Source organism: Lepidothrix coronata, unplaced genomic scaffold, assembly GCF_001604755.1.
Source record: "Lepidothrix coronata isolate B3197 unplaced genomic scaffold, Lepidothrix_coronata-1.0 Scaffold110, whole genome shotgun sequence".
Taxonomy (NCBI): Eukaryota; Metazoa; Chordata; class Aves; order Passeriformes; family Pipridae; genus Lepidothrix; species Lepidothrix coronata.
The window spans coordinates 754,970-772,519 of NW_016690290.1; the positions used below are offsets into that span (position 1 = coordinate 754,970).

Genomic DNA, 17,550 nt, shown 5'->3' on the forward strand with positions numbered 1-17,550 from the left:
ATGTTTATAAGAGGTGCTGTAAAGTCTGACAAAGCTCTTGCACGTGAAAGAGGCAGCTCAGGAGGGGAGACCCTGCATGGAGGTCTGAGCTCTTTCAGTTGAGTTTTTTACTCCTGTGAAAAGAGGACACTAAAAAGGATGCAGAATGGCTTTGCAGAGGAATCACTTAGCAACATATTCCCAGGTCAGCTTGAACTTAATGCTCTGCTTTGACCTCCAAACAAAGAGAGCATTATTATTATATATCACAGCTGGCTCTTACTCACTGCTCAATATAACAAAATAGAGTTGCATAAAAGCCTCTCTACAGTGAGCTGTGTGGCTGGTCCAGCCTCAGAGCTGGAGGAAGGCTTTGATAGCCTCGTGCATTTCTGTCCAGTCCTGTGACTCAGTGATGCCACGTGAGGGTCAGAACATGGCTCTCGGGCCCTGGGAAATGTGACGTGCTCAGTCATGTCAGCACCATCCAGGACTGGACAGGCCTTTTCTATACTGGTCATGCCAGATTTTAAGGGAGATGGCTCCACAATCTAAAAGGTTGTACAGTAATTCCTTGACTATACCTGTCACACCAGAAAATGTAATAGTCCCAGTGGGGGAATGGCTGGCCAACGTGCCACCTGCAGCTTTGTGCTGGCAGGAGGAGGACTTCTGCCTTGCACAAAGGAAAGAGGAAAGATTTGGGAAGCTCAAAGGCATTGGTACAACCAGAACACAGCTAACATAGGGCAATTAGTGACAGCTGTGCTCTCTTGCTCAGGACTTCAACATAAAAGGGGTTTCTAATACCACAGCAAGGACTGACAGGGAAATGAAAATCTTTTGCTCTAGGGCAGAGTCTATGCTTTGTTAATGACCACTTTCCACAGGACACATAAAAGCATAACACAGCTTGAAAGAAAGGGAAAGTAAATACACTGCGATATCAGAGCGTGGAGATTACGGGGCAGGAGAAAAGCGGCAGAGGAGGACGTGGGGCAGGCAGGACAGGCGAGGTGGAGTCTCTGTCACCACTACCTTGTTGATCACTTTCTGTTGCTGGGAGTGGTTCTGCCGGAGAGAAACAACCTCCCGCCAAAGGACTTCGTTTTGCCTGGAAGGGAAACAGAAATTTTCTGTGAGCACAGAAACGTCCCAACAGCCCATGACCCATCTGTGCAAAGTCTGCCTCACTCTGGGGCTCCTGTTGTGCTTGGCTCTTGTCAGGTGTCCCAAATAGGGTCACACAATTGCCTTCCTTGTTCTTCTTTGACCTCAAAAGAACTATAGACCAAAGCATGGAGGAAAAACAAACAAGGAAATGCCAACGTTTATAGGGGAAGGTAACAAAGAACACGTGCATTTAGTTTTTGTGGAACATTTGGGCCAAATTAGGAATTTCAGCAAGGCCTGATTTGTGACTGTGAATGATTTGGATCACCAAGACTATCCTTCCACAGGAGCCAAGAAAGTCCAACCTCTCTACAACTGCCCCACTGCTCCCAAAGACAACGAGATCCTATGGATAGAGACCCTGTGTATTCTCCCTGCTGAAACCTCCTACACACGGGGCTATAAAGGCACGTTTGGAGTGACTGGAGCAGCAGCTAAAGAGATGCTTCTGCCCCTCAGAGCCTTGAACCAAGAGGACTGTAATGATTTGATTAGTGGGAGTGACTCATTTAACCCAGCACAGACCTGTGCTCACATTGCACAGAGAGAACTTGTTTTCTGTCTGCAAATGAAGCAGCACAGAGGGGAGCTTACAGGCCTCCTTTAACAGCCAGCCCCAGTAAGTGGGATGGGGAGATGCAGAATTTATTTACTGTGCTGCCTCCAAACTGGATGCCAGCCAAGTCCACGCTGCAAAGGGTTTTGCCAGTCAATTTATCTCCAGAGCATATGGATGTAGCAAAACTGCCAGGCCAGCAAAACCCATCGTACAGGTGAAACCAATAAATCCTTTTGCTTTTGAGTCTTTCCAGTGTGGATGCTAGAACTGGGAAGATAAGGTCCAGGGCTAGAAAGAGCACAGCAGAGCAGCTTGTACAGCCAGAACCCCTGCAGTGAACTTTCTGTGCTGGCACCGACAGGATTTCCAGCAAAGCAGCATTCCTTAGTCTGACAGCTCGTACTGGAGTTATGAACTAATGCTTCTTCACCAGGGTAAATTCCTTAACATGCTTTCAGCCTGGGACTTCTCCTCTGTCATAGTTTATAAAAATTGTATTCTTCTCATTATTTGAATGCAATTTTGCCTTTTGCCAGATGGAGGGAGGGAGCAAGCAAATAAGAAGGGAGAATAAATTAAAATCAAGGCCAAATAAATGATACTGGAATTCCTTAAAAATTAAAACAAATTCAAGCCCACAAACTCATTGCCACTGTACCTGGATTTCACAGTGCCATCTCATGCATGTGCTAAGTGTGGGAATTACTAAAAAATTATGTAGGATAAAAATATTTATCCATTGCACATAAGGTGCTGAGCTGGAATGAATCTCGTGCAGTATGAATATCAGCTCTCATTATAAGGGAAAGGTTTTGGGTCTTTTTGATTATTCAAGTGCTTCTTAAACAAAGATCTCTGCAAAGATTAATAAAATCTGGAGGCAAATAAAAACCTCTTCAAATACATGATTTATAAAACCTTATCCATTTACTAAGCTTCTAGTGACCATGTCTGACTCAGAAGATCCCAGAGTCTCAGACAGCAGGAGGTCTGGGAGCCACATGCAGGAAGCATTGCATCTGCTTGGTTTGCTCTTACACAACAATTCTGGCCGTGGCAGAAGACACAGTCTTCAGAGATGAGTCCACAGACTAAACACTACAGCAGTTCTTGTATTATATATTATAAGGTACTATATTTTTTAGGTCAGTAAAGCAGATAAATGTTGGAAGTGGAGGATAGCAGAGAGTTATATTTTTATTTTTTTAGTACTTGGAATGGAGTCCACCACATCTCTGCCAAGGACTCTTCTAGATGTGAGAGAGTTACATCTTTACCATCCTTTCTATCTTGAGGAAATAGTTATCTGAGTTAAGTCCCCAGGTTATACACATATTTCCTACATGACCTTGGTGCCCTCCTCATCTGTAAAGGGAAAACATAAAGACAGAGAGGTTGAGCACTAATTCATATTTTGTAGATCAGGTGTGCATAGAAATTCTACATGTTGCTGTCTGAACAGATCCAGTCCCTGTGATCAGCCCCTGGCTCACCACGTGCTCCCTGGCAGGGAGGTGTGTAAGGCTTCTCCTTCCAACCATTCCCCACAATCCACAACTCCAGAGAAGCAAATGCCCGTAAGGAGCAGCCTGAGGAGGATTCAACTCACTGCTTCATGTCCTGCACTTGACACTCCATGTTCTCCTGCTGACTCCTCAGTATCTGTACCTCGTATAGCAACCTGCTGAGGTCCTCCTGCCGCATCTTGGTCTCCTCACTTTTCACTACTGACACCTGAGGAGGAAAAGATCACAGGGGGATTTTACTGGTGCAAGAAGGGCCATGGACAGAGAGCCCTGTGGTGGCTCAGGGGCAGGACTGTCACCAGCTGGGCTCCACTGGGCTGAAATACAAGGACAGGCAATGTGCACAAGAGTCTGAACTGTCCTCACAGTACTAGTGCAAGGGCCAAAAGGATAAAATAGAGCAAAGTGCAGGACAAATCTATTCATACAGAACATCTGCTGGCAGAAGAACATTCCCTGCCAGAGTGGGGACCTATTTCAAATCAGCCTGGGGGGAAAACAAAAGTATTTTGAGGACCAGGGAGGAACTGAACTAGACTGTTTGATTTAATCTTTCTATTCTACAGAGATACCCAATCCAGCCTCGTGTTTTGCAGGGATGAGTCTGAAGTAATGCTTCAAACTGACATATTAAACTAAAGGCTTTTGCTGAAGTCTCTTTCCTGAAGTTCCTATGCTAATTCAGTAAGAGAACAGCCCTTTTGGAGCATTTATAACAGGTTAAAAGACAGAAAACAGAGGGCAGGAGTAGGTTCTCTCTTCTGTAAGAAAAGGACATGGCTGTTGGGGTCCATGAAGGAGTTATGCTGTATTTCTCTAGGAAAGTGGGTAACAATTCAAAGGCAGAGGGGTGGGAAGTAAGCCTGGCCATGCAGCACTATGTGAAAGTCTTGTGATACTGAGCAACAGAGCAAAAAAACACAGACAAAACTCTGCTGAAAGCCAAGCCCTGCACACCAAGAACCCCTGCCCCAGCTGCACATGTATGTGGAGAGGGCAGAAACAAGAGCACAAGGTGATCCTGAGTCACACTGAGCAGGAGCACATTCCCCCTGCCCACCCAGCACCCCTCACCTTCCTCTTGATGTGCTCCAGGAGGTGCTCGTGGCCCTGCAGGAAGCAGAGGTGCTGGAACTCGGTGTCGTCCCGCTCAGGCTTGACGAGCCCCCCCTGCTCGATGTTCACCACCTTCCTGAAGCCATCTGCACAGAGAGGACAGGCTGAAGGGCCACCAGGCCCTGGCACTCCCTCTGCCTCCCACACCCATCGCTTCTGAGGGCATTTCTGGTCACTCTCCACACTTTTTGAGCTGCTGGTGCTCAGGGCACAGTCGTGCCCCTCGCCACAGCTGGGCACGTTTTGGGGCCATGTCCACAAGAACCCCAAATGAGGGAGAGCCCTGTGCATCCCACTGCTGACAGCCACCCCCGCTGACAGCCCATGCCACAAAAGCCTTGCCACCATGGGCACCTTGGTCAACCAGGAGCCAAAATGCCAGCTTTTAGGGAATTTCCAGTTCAATTTGCAAGCCAAAGAGATTCAGAAGGTTTTTCAAAGGCACAACCCATCATCAGGTGCCACTTCAGGAAAAAAGAGTCACATGCACATTTGGAAATCTGCTTTGAGTATTTCTCTGAAATCCTGGAAAGGTTTCTAAACTGTAATTAAGGACTGGCCTAAAATTTACAATAATGCTACTGCACAGTGAAATAGCAAAGCTAAAACTTGACTGAGGAACTTTGTAAATTACTCATTGAAAAAATTCCAAGAACTACCAGAAGATAGCTGTGTGTAATACAATCATGGTGTAGAAGTGGCCGAAAACTACCTAAAACTCCTTTAAGGGGTGAAAATGTCTGATCAGCAAGGCCAGGTTTGCAGGGAGAAGTGCTGTCCATTATTAGTTCAGGGATACAGTTGGTGAAATGGAAAAGCTCTGGGCACACAACCCTCAAAAGCAGCAGTTCCTTGGGGAAGTGTCACAGTATCAGGCTGCTGGAAAAGCTCCATATAGAATAAAGTGAAAAATAAATAATAATAGGTCATCAAATTGATGCAAGAGAAGCAGAATACCTGATGGCTGAAAGTTCTTAGCTCAGATCTTAAAATGTAATCTAACAGAAATTTCATGCTGGAATTCAAGGTCAATGAGACCTCAGCTTTCCCTCCACAGCTCTCTCCCATGTCTCCTGCCCCACCCACAGCTGCCGTGGCTCCCCCCTGCCTGCAGGGCCCCTGTGGCACTCACACATGTTCAGCTGCCGCACAAAGCTGGCCATGTTGTTGTGCTTGAAGTACTTGGGCAGCACCTCCTTGGCAAAGCGTCCTTGGTCGAACACGTGGAAGCTGGTGCCATTCTGCAGAGGAGACAAGGACAAAGGCAAAGTCAGAGCAGCAGCCCTGACCACGAGAGGGGCCCAGGAGGAGTCCTACAGCAGGGGAGTCATTCTCTCTGAGTTGTCACCTGGAAGTTAAGAAGAGTGACAACAGCCCTCAGTGACAGAGGTGCTCCTTTCAGTTCTGGTACAGTTCTGCTCAGCCCTCTACAGCTGCAGGTTTGACCTTTTCCCACCAAGCTCTGCCAGTGCTAAGTTGTGAGATGTGGATGTGAGAAAGAAACCACTGACTTGTGTCCAAATAGCTGGGAGTCTGTGATCATCCCCCCTTGTGTGGACCTCACAGAAAGACTCTGGAATCTTAAAAAGGCCTGGAAAGTAGGAATTGCCATTATAACTCCTCAATCTGCTTGTTCAGCTCTAACTCCAACCCATCTACTGCAGAGCACAGCAGTCCCAGTGGGAGCACTGCTTGGAGACACGGCACAAGAAACACAGCAAGGCAAGAAACAAATCGTCTCTGAAGACACCACACGAATCCAGAAGCTCTGTGCACCTTTTCTTGATTATTTTTAAAAGTACACAGCCACAAGGGCAACCCACAAAAAGTTGACAGTCATGCTTTGCCATCCAAACTAGCAACACACATGTTAACCAGACAAAGGATCCGTGTCTGGGGCTGCACTGCAAAGATCTGTGACTGCAAACCAAGGCAAACTGCCTGGGAGTGCTGTCAGAGACACACTGCAGGCCATGTGCTTTCCCCGCCTGCCCTGCTACCTGCTGCCAGCTCTGTCAGTGCAAAGACATCAGCAGATATGAGGGACCTCCCAGCTCAGCTGAGTTTTGAGGGACAGCTACCTAAAGACATCAAGGTCTGCACAGTGTTGGCAGGGAGGAGTCTGAGCCCAGCACCCCAGAGTCATCCTCCTGCTGAGTTCTGTGTCAGTACCAGCAGTCAGTGGTGTGTCAGCTCGGGGGGATCTCTCACAGAGGGCTGGGCTGTGACAGAGGACAGTGTTGAATCAGAGCCCTCAGGCTCTGTGTGCAGGAAGAGGATACCTGTGGTGTGTGGGTCCCACCACACCCCCACTACAGGGTCTGTAGCTGCACAGGTGAACTCAGGGCAGCCTGGAAACTTCTAAACAGGGAGTCAAGGCCAAGAGAAAGGTCAATGACTGAAGAAGGGCTGGTGAGTGCCTGCAGCCTGCCCATGGCCACCAGGAAACAGCCAGCTGGCAAACCCTGCTGCCCGACTGGCTGCCGCTCCATTTCCATCCCCAGATGGTGCCAGTTCCCTCTGTGCTCGGGCTCATTTGGCAGCTCTGACAATTAACACCCACACACACACCACTTTGGGTCAGCTGCACTTCTTGGTCCTTGTTCCCTGCTGCAAACACCGACCATGACTGTGCCTCAGCAGTGCCACTGGACCATTCTGAGTGTCTCTCCTACATTCCTTACCCCACGCAGCAGGACCAAAGGTTGGTTAAGGATACAGCTGTGCATCCACTGATGGAAAATGAAGAGCACAAGGGTTTTCAGTACCTCAGCATCTCATTATGGCCTCTTTTGAGAGGTCATTCCTGTGAATTCAGGGCCACAGTGTTCTCAGAAGCTGGCACATCCAAAAAGGTTCCTACAGCAAAGAGACTTCAGAGTTACTGTGTGTTCACAACGAACTGAGCATGTGCCAGCTTGTTCCCACACAGCAGCTGGGCCTTGTCTGTCTTACACAAGGTGGGAGAACCTTTGAAAGTCTTCTCTGCCCAAAGCAAAACTGACTCTGCAGCATGACAATCGTGGCAGACACTTATCAACTGCTTTTGACAGTCTCACCATGACAGACACCCGGTGCTCTAACCAGACAAGTGCTACTCCAGGAATTTGCCAGGAGTTTTCCTAACTGCATCTTCCATTTAAAGAGTTAATTGAATTACTTCTTGTCCTATCTACCACAGACACAGAGAGCAGACTTTTCCTCTCCACCTAACAGCCTTTAGTGTGTATATAAACCATTACTACATTTCCTCTCCATCTCTTCTTCACGCTAAGAAACAGTTCATAGGTCCTTATAAGTCCTATTTTCTACCAGTTCTGATTACATCCAGAAATCTTAGGCATGCACACAATCTCTCAGCTCCAACATCACTGATGTATAGAAGATATGGGAAACATGGGAACCTGAAACAATGGGAAGTTTAAACATCTAAGAGCCTTACCAAAACCTCCAAGAATGAAGTTGTAGCCTATGTTAGATTGCAGGAAAGCAGGGCATGGTGGTGGTCAGTCAAAAATAAGTGTAACAGAGAGGGGATTATTTGTACAGGTTAGAAAATCATTCCTAGTTTGAAAATCCTTATTTAAAACACACCATACCAAAACTTGGTGGTTCTCAGAGGTATGACCATGTAATATCAGCATCAAAGCACAGACAACAATGCAGCTCAAATCCTATCTCAGTTTTGAGTGAAAAGTCTACTGGACACAAACATAGGACAGAAAGGCTGCTTTAGACCTTTTTTTGCCCCTCCCCTTTACATCTGATTTTGTTATAGATTCTTCACATTGGAGAACAAGTTTATGCACACAGCTCATCTGATAACTCCATACTGAAAACAAATCATGTTATTTGCAGCAAGTCAGGTCAAAAGCACAATGTGGTGATATCAAAGTGCTGTCTGAAGGAAACAAATAAATCATTTTAATTCTGTGATTGCACTTAGCATAGTAATGCCTCAGTGACATATAAGAAGCCAAAGCAAAGCAATCTATCCCTATGAAGCTGTACAGACAATATATACACACGTCACCACGACCATCACACAGACTCATTGAAAAATCAAGTAATGCACTTACAAAATGAGTGATTTAGGGTGCCAGTCTGAGATCTGTTTAAGCTCTAGGTTTGAGTCTGAGATCTGAATACTATTTATCTGCTGCCTTCTCCCAAGACATTTGTGAAAGGCTGCTAAGAAACACATGTGAAATAATACAAACAGCACTGAAGTTTTTTAAGGTCTTTGCACCTTCTCTAGAAAATTTTAGGGAGCAGCAGATTCAAACAAGGTGAAAAACCTCTCTCTCAAAGAGTCTGGAATTTTTAGAATGAAAATATTGGACACCTTTTAAAATGTTTCAAGTGAAGTGTGTAAATATTATTATTAAAACACTCCCAAAACTGTTGTCCCTTTGAAATAAAAAAGTCACAATATTGCAGGCAAATAATAGCAAGTATAGCTAAAAGGGCCCTAAATGAACTGCCTTGCACTCTCCCAGTGAGCTGGGCAGCATCTGCACAGCAAGGGGCAGCTGCTGGGCCAGGCACTGCTGGGCCAGGCACTGCTTGGGCTCTCCCTGGTGTTGCAGGCGCCAGTGACACCCCATATTCCCTGTACTCACAGAACTCCAGCAGATGAGATGGTTTGTTTCAGGATCTTCCACCAGCGTCCAGAGTTTCGTTAGGAAGGCTGGGACATTGCTGGAGTACCCATCCATCACCAGAGAGCTGGGGGAATCCTGCATAGCTCCTCAGTGCCCCAGCCCCACTAACCCCATGGCTGTGGCGCGCCCGCCTCCCCGCACGCGCCTGCGTCCCGCACGGACTGAGCCACCCAATTTTATCCCAGGCCAGTGGAAAGTAGGCGTCCAGGGAGTCACATCAGCAGTGCTGCTCGCACTCTTAAAAACTCAGCACAAAGCGATGGCATCACCAGCCCAGAGAACAAAGCAGAGAATGAAAGTGCACTGCAGCCGATCTCGGCGCGGTGAATAAACACGCAGCGTCATGCAAAGGGGGCACGTGCTGGGCACCTTCTGCTGGCAGGGGAGCAAAGTCACCGCAGGGAACCCACCTGCCCAGAGCCCGAGGGATGCCCAGGCACGGCAGGGCCAGGTTTGTGAAGGCATCTGGATTGTTATTTTGGAATTTTCCTGTCCTAAGCTTTGGCTGGCATGCATGAACAAGGGCTGGCCAGGCCTCAGGGCTGTCAAAATTTTAAGCTGGTTTGGCCACAGATCCCATATTATTTGTCAAGAGAAATTATCTGTCTCTTGGGTGAGAAGAGAGGGTGCTAAAAACAGCTACATATAGAATCTAATATGCTTTTATTATCAATATAAATGCCTTAGGTAGCTCTAAATACATGCTCGCAGTGTAGCTTAATGCCAGGATCATTTCTACTCAGAAACTGCTCTTCAAATAACATAATAACATGTAAAATCAAAATTAAATTTTCCTGAGGTCCTTAGCAAAAACCTGCAAAGGCTAAGCTTGACATTCCTGCAAAAAAATGAAAGAGAGTTCTTCTCACCTGAAGCCTGCAGAGTCCCTTAAGACCAAACACCAAAGGAGTCAGGAGGTGAGAAGAATCAGTCACCAGAAGGACCCATTAGATAAGTAAGATACAGGATAAGGATAACAATTCAGTAACTTTTCTTTGCCATTTTCAAAAGGCCACTTGGAACGAGGTATCTAAGAATGGAACGTTTCCCCTAGAGCCTGAATCATCAGCAGCAACTGAAAGAACTCAGCATAAACACAAATTTCTCTATTATATAAGGAGGTGCCAGTCATGCAAGATAACATCATCACACAGAGGAGTCACAATGTCAGTAATGTCATAGCAGAGTGGGGTGTGTGGTTTGATATGCACTGGAAACAATGACCTGGTTCTTCCTGCAAAGATGCTGGGATATGGAAACCCACTGCTCTCACCTGAGCTCTGTGCAGGGGCCACCAGAGCGGGGAGGATCAGCTGCAGCCCGTGGTCTGCACCCCGGGGCACTGGGCATCCACCTCCAGAAGAGAACAGAAGGTTTGCACGAGGAGTTCTTCTGGGATGCAGCTCCACAGCTTTGGAACTGCAGCAGACAAACAGAAGAGACACAGACACACATTAGGATCTATTTAACAAATCAAACCAATGCAACCGGACCACAGAGGAGGTAAAAAAAAAATTCAAACTTGAAATTTCACCCAATTTCGAATTTGAACACAAAAACCAAGGAAAATCTGTTGGCCAGCTGTTTTACACAGTTTTCTTTGATCAATCCTAAGAACCTAAGTGATACTTTTCAAGAGTTAAAGATGCCAGATCAAAGCTTTGGGGGCAAAAAAGGCCTTTTTTCCTACAGTGAGGTTTTGCTACCCTGAGTAATAAAAATGCAAGGGAATTTTCTAGTACTGCTGCAGTGGTATTCAAAAAGCTGAGACAGATTTCTCAAACTGTGGGGGAAAAAACCTCTTTGCAAGCAGAAGCTCTGAACAGAAAACAGCCCCACATATCCATTTTTTACTGATAGTGCAACACAAGGCCTAGAGTAGAAATCAGCAGCATAATGACAGTGGTCCTTGCCTGTGATGAGATGTTACAGTTTGGAAATAAAAACGTTTTATAACTGTGACTCCAGTTTGTAGAAACTGCATTTACACATCTGATATAAAAAGGGAAAAGTATATTTTGATCAACCTTCCCTGTGAACTACAATGCAGAAGAATAACCAACTGGAAAGAAGGCTGAGGTTCAGAGCATCAGACCTTTTTTATCCATCTTCCAAAATGCGTTGTATCCATCTTTGAGATTTCTGCACAAACAAAACCACCACCATGACATATTTTTTCAGCCCTCTCATGACCCAACAAGGGATTTTTAGAAGCAAACCTTCCCCTTCCTAGACCAGCACTGGAGCATGGGCCAAGTCTCTTACTCTTTCTCTGAAATTCATGGCATTCCCTCTTGCTTTGGAAGCCCCAGGTCTCAGAGTCACAGCATTATCTCAGCATCACAGGTCTCACTGAAATGAAAACCTGTGCACCCAGAGATCCTCAAAGCAGGGAAAGAGTTGAAAACCATGAAGCAAGTATGGAGCAGTGAGACAGAAAGCATAACACAGAGAGGAACACAACTGCACAGTTTTGTAGAATATGAGGCTCTGAAGCATAACTGGTTATTCTGAGTGTGAACAGCACAACAGCTCTACTATCTTATCTGCCATCGTATCAGCCCCCTTCCACCCAGCAGGCCTTGAGCAGCCAAGGCCTGCTTCCTTCCTGGGAACTCAGCATTTTCTCTGACAATCACCTTGACTGCTCGGACCCTGCTTTTCTACTTTTAGCTGCTTTTAATACTCGTTTGCCAAAATGTCAAACCAGGCAAAGGCCTTACGTGAGATCTCACGTGTTCAGCTCCTTTCATTTTATGATTTCTTTAAACCCTTTGGAGCCATTAAGAAGGATCTTGAATCTCTTAGACAGCAAGAGTGCATTTTTAGCTGTGGTGGTTGCTTGGAAAAGCTGAAGAGTATGGCCTGAGCACAGGAAGGGAGGCAGAAGGGCAAAGTTAATAGTGTTAAAGCAGCTGAATGGGATTGGGTCAGCCAGAAACAGGGTTCATGGTCTCTGAGCACTGCAGGCTGGCCTGGGCCCCCCTTCAGAGCCCACCCCAGTGAGGACAGCAGGCTTGGGCCAACTTTACTTCCCAAGTGGGAAACAACAGGATAAAACTCTAAGTGCTCATTATCCCACCCCATGGGATGCTCCCTGAAAGCACATACTCAGCGAGGGTTAGCAGATGAGAAACTCAGGTCTCAGGTACCCTTTTCTTTTTTATCCCCACAATATGCAGCAAACAGAGTAGCTTCAAGGAAAAAACGTTCACAGGACACGGTTGGGTGGTGCTCCCCACAGCAACTCACCCTGTGGTTCCCAGTTTTGGGTTTTGTAGGGGAAGGTTGAGATGTCTGGGCTCATTTAAGCCCATCAGCCCTTAAATGCATGAACTTGCTTGCTTAAACTGTCAGCAAGTCACCTGCCTGGCTTCCAGGAGCACTGGCACTGCCAGGCCTGCTGACCCTGACAGGGTCTGTGGGTGCTATTCTGACGCTTGTAAACCAGAGCACCCAGCAGAGCCAGCCTAGATTAACCCCTTCCCAGAGCTATTTCAGTCACATTTTCCCTTTGGCAAACAAATTAAGTTTGTATTGTTAAAATACTACTATTGTAAAATAGCATCAAATGCATAGGTATTTTTAATCCTTTATAATGCTTCCTGCGTTTGTTTGAAGTTCAGGTCCCCAGGGAGTTTGCACAAATCACTGCCAAGCCAGAGGGACGACGGCAGCTTGCACAAAATCCGGCCCCAGGTCCGTGCCAGCTCCTTGCCAGCTGGGGACAGACCAGGGGGCTGCAGTTACCCCTCTGCTCACAGGACACCTGTGCAAGGTAAACGCAGCCTGGGCAGGAGGCTGTGACCTGAGGTTCAGCGATGCAGACCCCAATCTTGCTTTGCTTGGCACTGGCCCTCTCACGGACTCGGGAGAAGCTGGTTTGTCCTCTCTCCCTGCCGGAGCTCTCCTCAGCAGCACCGCGGGGGCAGCGGAGCGGTGCCAGCCGGGCCCAGCCCCGCGTGTGTCCGCAGGGCTCCCATGGACCCCCTGCCTCCGACCCGACGGCCCGGGACAGACCCGCGGCCCCAGCCGTGGGCGGCTCTGCGGCCCCGGAGCGGAGCATTTCCGACCAGTGTCACACCCTCACCCACACGAGAGGCCGAGCACCGGGGCCGGGTGTGCGGCTGAGGAGCCCCGGGCGGCCCCGCGGGAGGACGCCGGCAGGGTGGCCGGGCCAGCAGGAGGCTGAGGGGCCGATTCCCCTCCCTCAGCCCGGGCCCGGGCCGAGCCGATTCCCCTCCCTCAGCCCGGGCCCGGCGGGCGGTGCCGCTGGGGCGGAAGTGCCGGGGCCGAGGCCGAGCGGCGGGACGAGGTAACGCCGGGCCCGGGGCTGCGGCGGGGCCGGGCCGGGCCGGAGGGGCTGGGGCACACCAGGGGCACACCAGGGGCACACCAGGGGCACACCCGGGGCACACCCGGGGCACACCAGGGGCACACCCGGGGCACACCAGGGGCACACCCGGGGCACCGGGGCCCCGCGGGCGGCACCACCGAGGGCAGCGCTCCTCCAGCGCTTCCCCGGGACAGCCCGCGGCGCGAGGCCGGGGCGGGCAGGGAGCGGCAGCGCCTGAGCCTGCCAGGAGTCGGCGAGAAGGGCAACAGCCATGGGCACAAACGAGACTTTCAGCCGGGGCTGGTGTTCTGACAGCACGAGGGTGCGGAGTGGGGACTGGGGCGGGCAGCGCTCACGGGGCTGCACAATTCACCTGCTGGGATAACACTGCAGGGGCACGACAGCAAAGGGCACAAGCAAAGCAGAGGAGTAGTCCTGAGCCACAGAATCACAGAATGGTTGGGGTTGGAAGGGACCGTTCAAGGCATAGTCCAGCCCCTCTGTGGTGGGCAGGGACATCTTCAACTTGACCGGGTTGCTCAGAGCCCTGTCACACCTGACCTTGAATATTTTCAGGGATGGGGCACCCACTACCCCTACCCCTCTGTGCAACCTTTGCCAGCGTTTCACCACCCTCATTGTAAAAAATTTCTTCCTGATATCTAGTTTAAATCTGCCATCTTTTAGTTTAAAACTATTACCCCTTGTCCTATTTGTGTAGAGTGTTCTGCTACAAGAGCTCTGGGCTCTGTAACATATCCTTTACTGAAGACAGCCAGGGGACTGGGACCTCAGGCAGAATGCCTCTGCCAGCAGTAGGGCTTCAGTCCATGGGAAAGTGCCAGAACCAGGACTCCTGGAGCACCTCAGGGTTTGTCAGCTTGGCTGGTCAGTCAGAGGCACGAGGACTGAAACTCTTTGCTTTGTAGTATATTTGGACTATGAAATGAATGGACTCCAGTGGAAAATGAAAGCAAAGCTTTGTGAGCTGCTGGTTTTGGGACACCATGTCCCTGCTGTCCTGTGCTTTGCAGAGTAACAGTAAACTCCTCAAAGGTTACACTTGCTATAACAACATCAGCACTGCTCTAAGAAATGAGGGTACATCCCCATAATTCCATCATGCTTGTGGCTCAGTGTTTGCTGTAAGCACTCCCCTGGCATCAGGCCATTTTCCCTATGGTCTCTCAGCTGGCTGTGTGATTTTGTAGGGTGCTGAAGATGGCAGGCAGCTCCACTCCCTGGATTGGCAGTGCTTACCTGTTCCTCCAGTCGACGAGCAAGACCGTCGTTCTGCCATCCCTCTACGAGAGCTCCCAGGAGAAGCCCGGTGTGTTCAGGGCACTGAAGCTGGCATTGGCAGGTATCTGTTCTCTCTCATCTCTTGGTGTGCTGTCTCCTCTCTTCACACAGTGCAATGCCTTTCTCTAATCTCACACTCATGGGCAGGGAAAGCTTGTCCTCACTGTTTAGGAAAGACAACAAAGTGGAGTAAGTTCAGCAGAGGTTCACCCTGTGAGGAGAGGCTGAGGGAGTTGGACCTGTTCAGCCTGGGGAAGAGAAGGCTTCAGGGGACTTACCAAACAGCCTGCTGATACCTGTAGGGAGGGGGAGATGGAGAGGGAAATGAGAGGGAGACACCAGACAGAAGGACATGTCTTCCCCATGAAGACAGGCAGTTGCAAAGTCCTGTCTTTTGAGGTAGCTTTACAGCTGACTTGAACACTACTCATAAAGGTTTCCATGTCTGTGCAGCTTTTCCTCCTCATCCCTCTTATCCTGTTATGGCAGCTTTTGTTTAATAAGCACTCACAAAAAAAAAAAGTATGAAGGAAGAGATAAAAAGACACTTCTGGTCATCCACAGTGAATTAAAATGCCCCATGTCCCAGTTACACATCTGGTCCAAACTAGACTTTCTGATGCAACCAGGACTCAGTAAACATGTAAAGCCACTGTTAGATGGCAGATCACTTGTCCTGCCTAGTGTGGAGCACACATTGTCCTCCAAGCATGGGATTGTTCTTACCTTGGGATTGTCCTCCATGCCATGATGTGTGGTTTAGCAGTACCTGAGGTAGTGCCAGTCTGAGCTGCTGCCTCCACACAACCCTGTGTAATGACAGGCCAAGAGTTTGAGTCAGGTCTGGAAGCAGTACAGCAGCCTCCCATGGGCCTCTGCTGCAAAAAAAGAAAAACCACATACTTTGAACTGTCATCATCAGCATATAAAGTCACTGTGGAAACAAGATCGATGTGCACAGCTAATAAAAATTAAATTTTCCTGGGAAAAGGAAGCCTGGCAATTTCTGTTGTCCACATTGCTCCTGCTCCTCTTACAGTAATGTCAGAGGGTACATCCCTGGCTTCTCCTTGCTAAGATTTTACTGTGAATTAATCCTCTGTGCAAAAGGCCTTAACAAGTCAAGGCCCAGTCTCAGGCAGCTTAATTCCTGTGACTGGATCTGTCATTCACAGCCAAAGTTACCTCTAGGCACAGACTGGAGAGGAAACACTGGGTCTCTTTTGAGGACCTTCATCACTGCATAAAACTCCAGTCACAAGGACTGAAGACTGAGTGAGCACTGAGCTGAACTGAGCTTTCATCTGTAAAACTTTCCTGTGCTACCAATTTAGCGTAACCATCTCTGCCCTGGAAATGGAACCTCAAATTTAAAACTTCCCCTAATAAACAGTGTTGAAACAATTACCTGGGATGTAGTTCCAGTCATCCTCAGTTGGACACCATACTTCATGGAGATCCATGGTGGCAGCGAGAACTTAATCCTTCCCTCTTGGTTTTACGTGCAGGCTTTTCATCCCAGAGAACTTTGTCACAAAGAGAATTCAAAAGCTGCTCCATTGCAGGCTTGGTGGTGGATGGGAGTGGGTCTGGGTGGGCTGTCTCATGCCTGGATAGTGACTCCGCTCACTTCTCCCTGCCAGACTCCACAGGCAGCATGAATGGTGTGGACATGCTGAAGGTGCACTGCAGCCACCCCCAGCTGATAGTGCAGCTCAAGTTCTGCAGGCAGGAGAACTGCCGCCGCTTCCTGCGCAGTTACCGGGACGGAGCGCTCCAGAAGGCCCTCCAGAATCACCTCCAGCTCTCCTTGGCCATGACCACAGTGCCTCTGGAAATGGAGCTGAAGACTGGCAGTGAGCACCTTGACAACATGCTGAAGGATGAGGATCATTGCCTGGAGTGCATCTACAGAGAAAAGGTGAATGGGAGGGGAGGGAGGGCAGGCAGCAATGAGGAGTGGTGGCACAGGGCTTGTGAAGGTGGCTGCAGATATTGTTCTGATGCAGCATGTTGGGTTGACAAACTTCTTCCTTTAGTTCTCAGCTGTAATGTGGAGAAACAGCTCTGCCCTTCCCCAGAAAAGAGCCGTGCACTTTTGCAGAAGGGCAGTAGCATTCCCTAAAACATCCTACAGAGATCCTGCTGAATCCCCGTGGCTCCTGTGTGTAACAGCATGGTGTTATCCCCACTAAGATGAGGAATGCTAGAGGGTGCAGCTGAGAGCTCTGGCTTCTCTAGCAGGTCCTGAGAAATAGGTAGTCACCATGTATTCAGGAAGATAAGCACACGAGCAAGTTTTGCCAGGTTGCTTCTCTGCAAGCAGAGAATGAGACTCAAACCTTTGATCCCTGGACCAAACAACATGTGTTATCCCATACCCTGTCAGCTTTGGCTTGCTGCTCCCTCCCTCTGCTGACCTAGCTGACTGGACAAAAGAGATGGGCTTATTCTCAGTTCCCCAAAAGTGTCTGTCTCAGTCTGACCCCACCTAACAGGCCACAGTCAGAAAGATGGCAGTGGGGCCCAGCTGTCAGCAGCTGAGGGCAGTGCTGGGACCTGCTGCACATGATGAACTAGTGGTTAGTTCTGACTGAGTCAGAGTACTCACCAGGTTTGACTCTTCCCATGTGCTTTGCCTTCTTTACTCCTTTCCCCATTACCTGCTTTTTGGAGGTCAGACTAGTTTTCCCTTGGTTAGTGAGAAAAACTGGCTTGGCAAGGACCCAGGAACAATAAACCTTAGGGAACAGAGGGACAGAGACAGAAGCAGGAGCTGCCTGCTTTGGTGGCCATGAGCCATTGGATCAGGTCACCCTGTTCTGTGGGTCTGACCCTCGTGGAGTTTGGAGGAGCCTTGCTGCCTATAGTGCACCCTAATTCTTGCAGAAGGCT

At 48.8% G+C, this 17,550-nt stretch overlaps 2 protein-coding genes and 1 long non-coding RNA gene across 10 annotated transcripts in view; 1 reads left to right on the top strand and 2 right to left on the bottom strand.

Moving 5' to 3' along the window:
- HSF4 (heat shock transcription factor 4) overlaps nt 1-14,723 on the bottom strand; it is a 26,642-nt gene extending 11,919 nt beyond the window's left edge. For 2 of the 7 annotated variants that reach the window (XM_017824415.1, XM_017824410.1), the window contains exons 1-6: nt 14,614-14,723; nt 10,291-10,436; nt 5,486-5,594; nt 4,312-4,439; nt 3,321-3,445; nt 1,018-1,093 (exon numbers count right to left, since the gene is read on the bottom strand). In XM_017824415.1, the coding sequence (XP_017679904.1) occupies nt 1,018-1,093; nt 3,321-3,445; nt 4,312-4,439; nt 5,486-5,516 (360 nt within the window). In that variant the 5' untranslated portion in view covers nt 5,517-5,594; nt 10,291-10,436; nt 14,614-14,723. Of the gene's footprint in view, nt 1-1,017; nt 1,094-3,320; nt 3,446-4,311; nt 4,440-5,485; nt 5,595-7,121; nt 8,168-8,975; nt 9,139-10,290; nt 12,270-12,825; nt 13,130-14,613 lie in introns of those variants that run through there. The other 5 variants (XM_017824412.1, XM_017824413.1, XM_017824411.1 and 2 more) reach the window with 5 other exon arrangements.
- TRADD (TNFRSF1A associated via death domain) overlaps nt 13,304-17,550 on the top strand; it is a 6,425-nt gene continuing 2,178 nt past the window's right edge. Inside the window, exons 1-3 of one of the 2 annotated variants that reach the window (XM_017824419.1) lie at nt 13,304-13,332; nt 14,565-14,716; nt 16,299-16,576. In XM_017824419.1, the coding sequence (XP_017679908.1) occupies nt 14,575-14,716; nt 16,299-16,576 (420 nt within the window). In that variant the 5' untranslated portion in view covers nt 13,304-13,332; nt 14,565-14,574. Of the gene's footprint in view, nt 13,333-14,015; nt 14,455-14,564; nt 14,717-16,298; nt 16,577-17,550 lie in introns of those variants that run through there. The other variant, XM_017824420.1, reaches the window with a different exon arrangement.
- Nucleotides 16,410-17,550, bottom strand: part of LOC108502000 — a 25,123-nt gene continuing 23,982 nt past the window's right edge. Inside the window, exon 12 of the long non-coding RNA XR_001876327.1 lies at nt 16,410-16,563. This is a non-coding gene — a long non-coding RNA (uncharacterized LOC108502000). The remainder of the gene's footprint in view (nt 16,564-17,550) is intronic.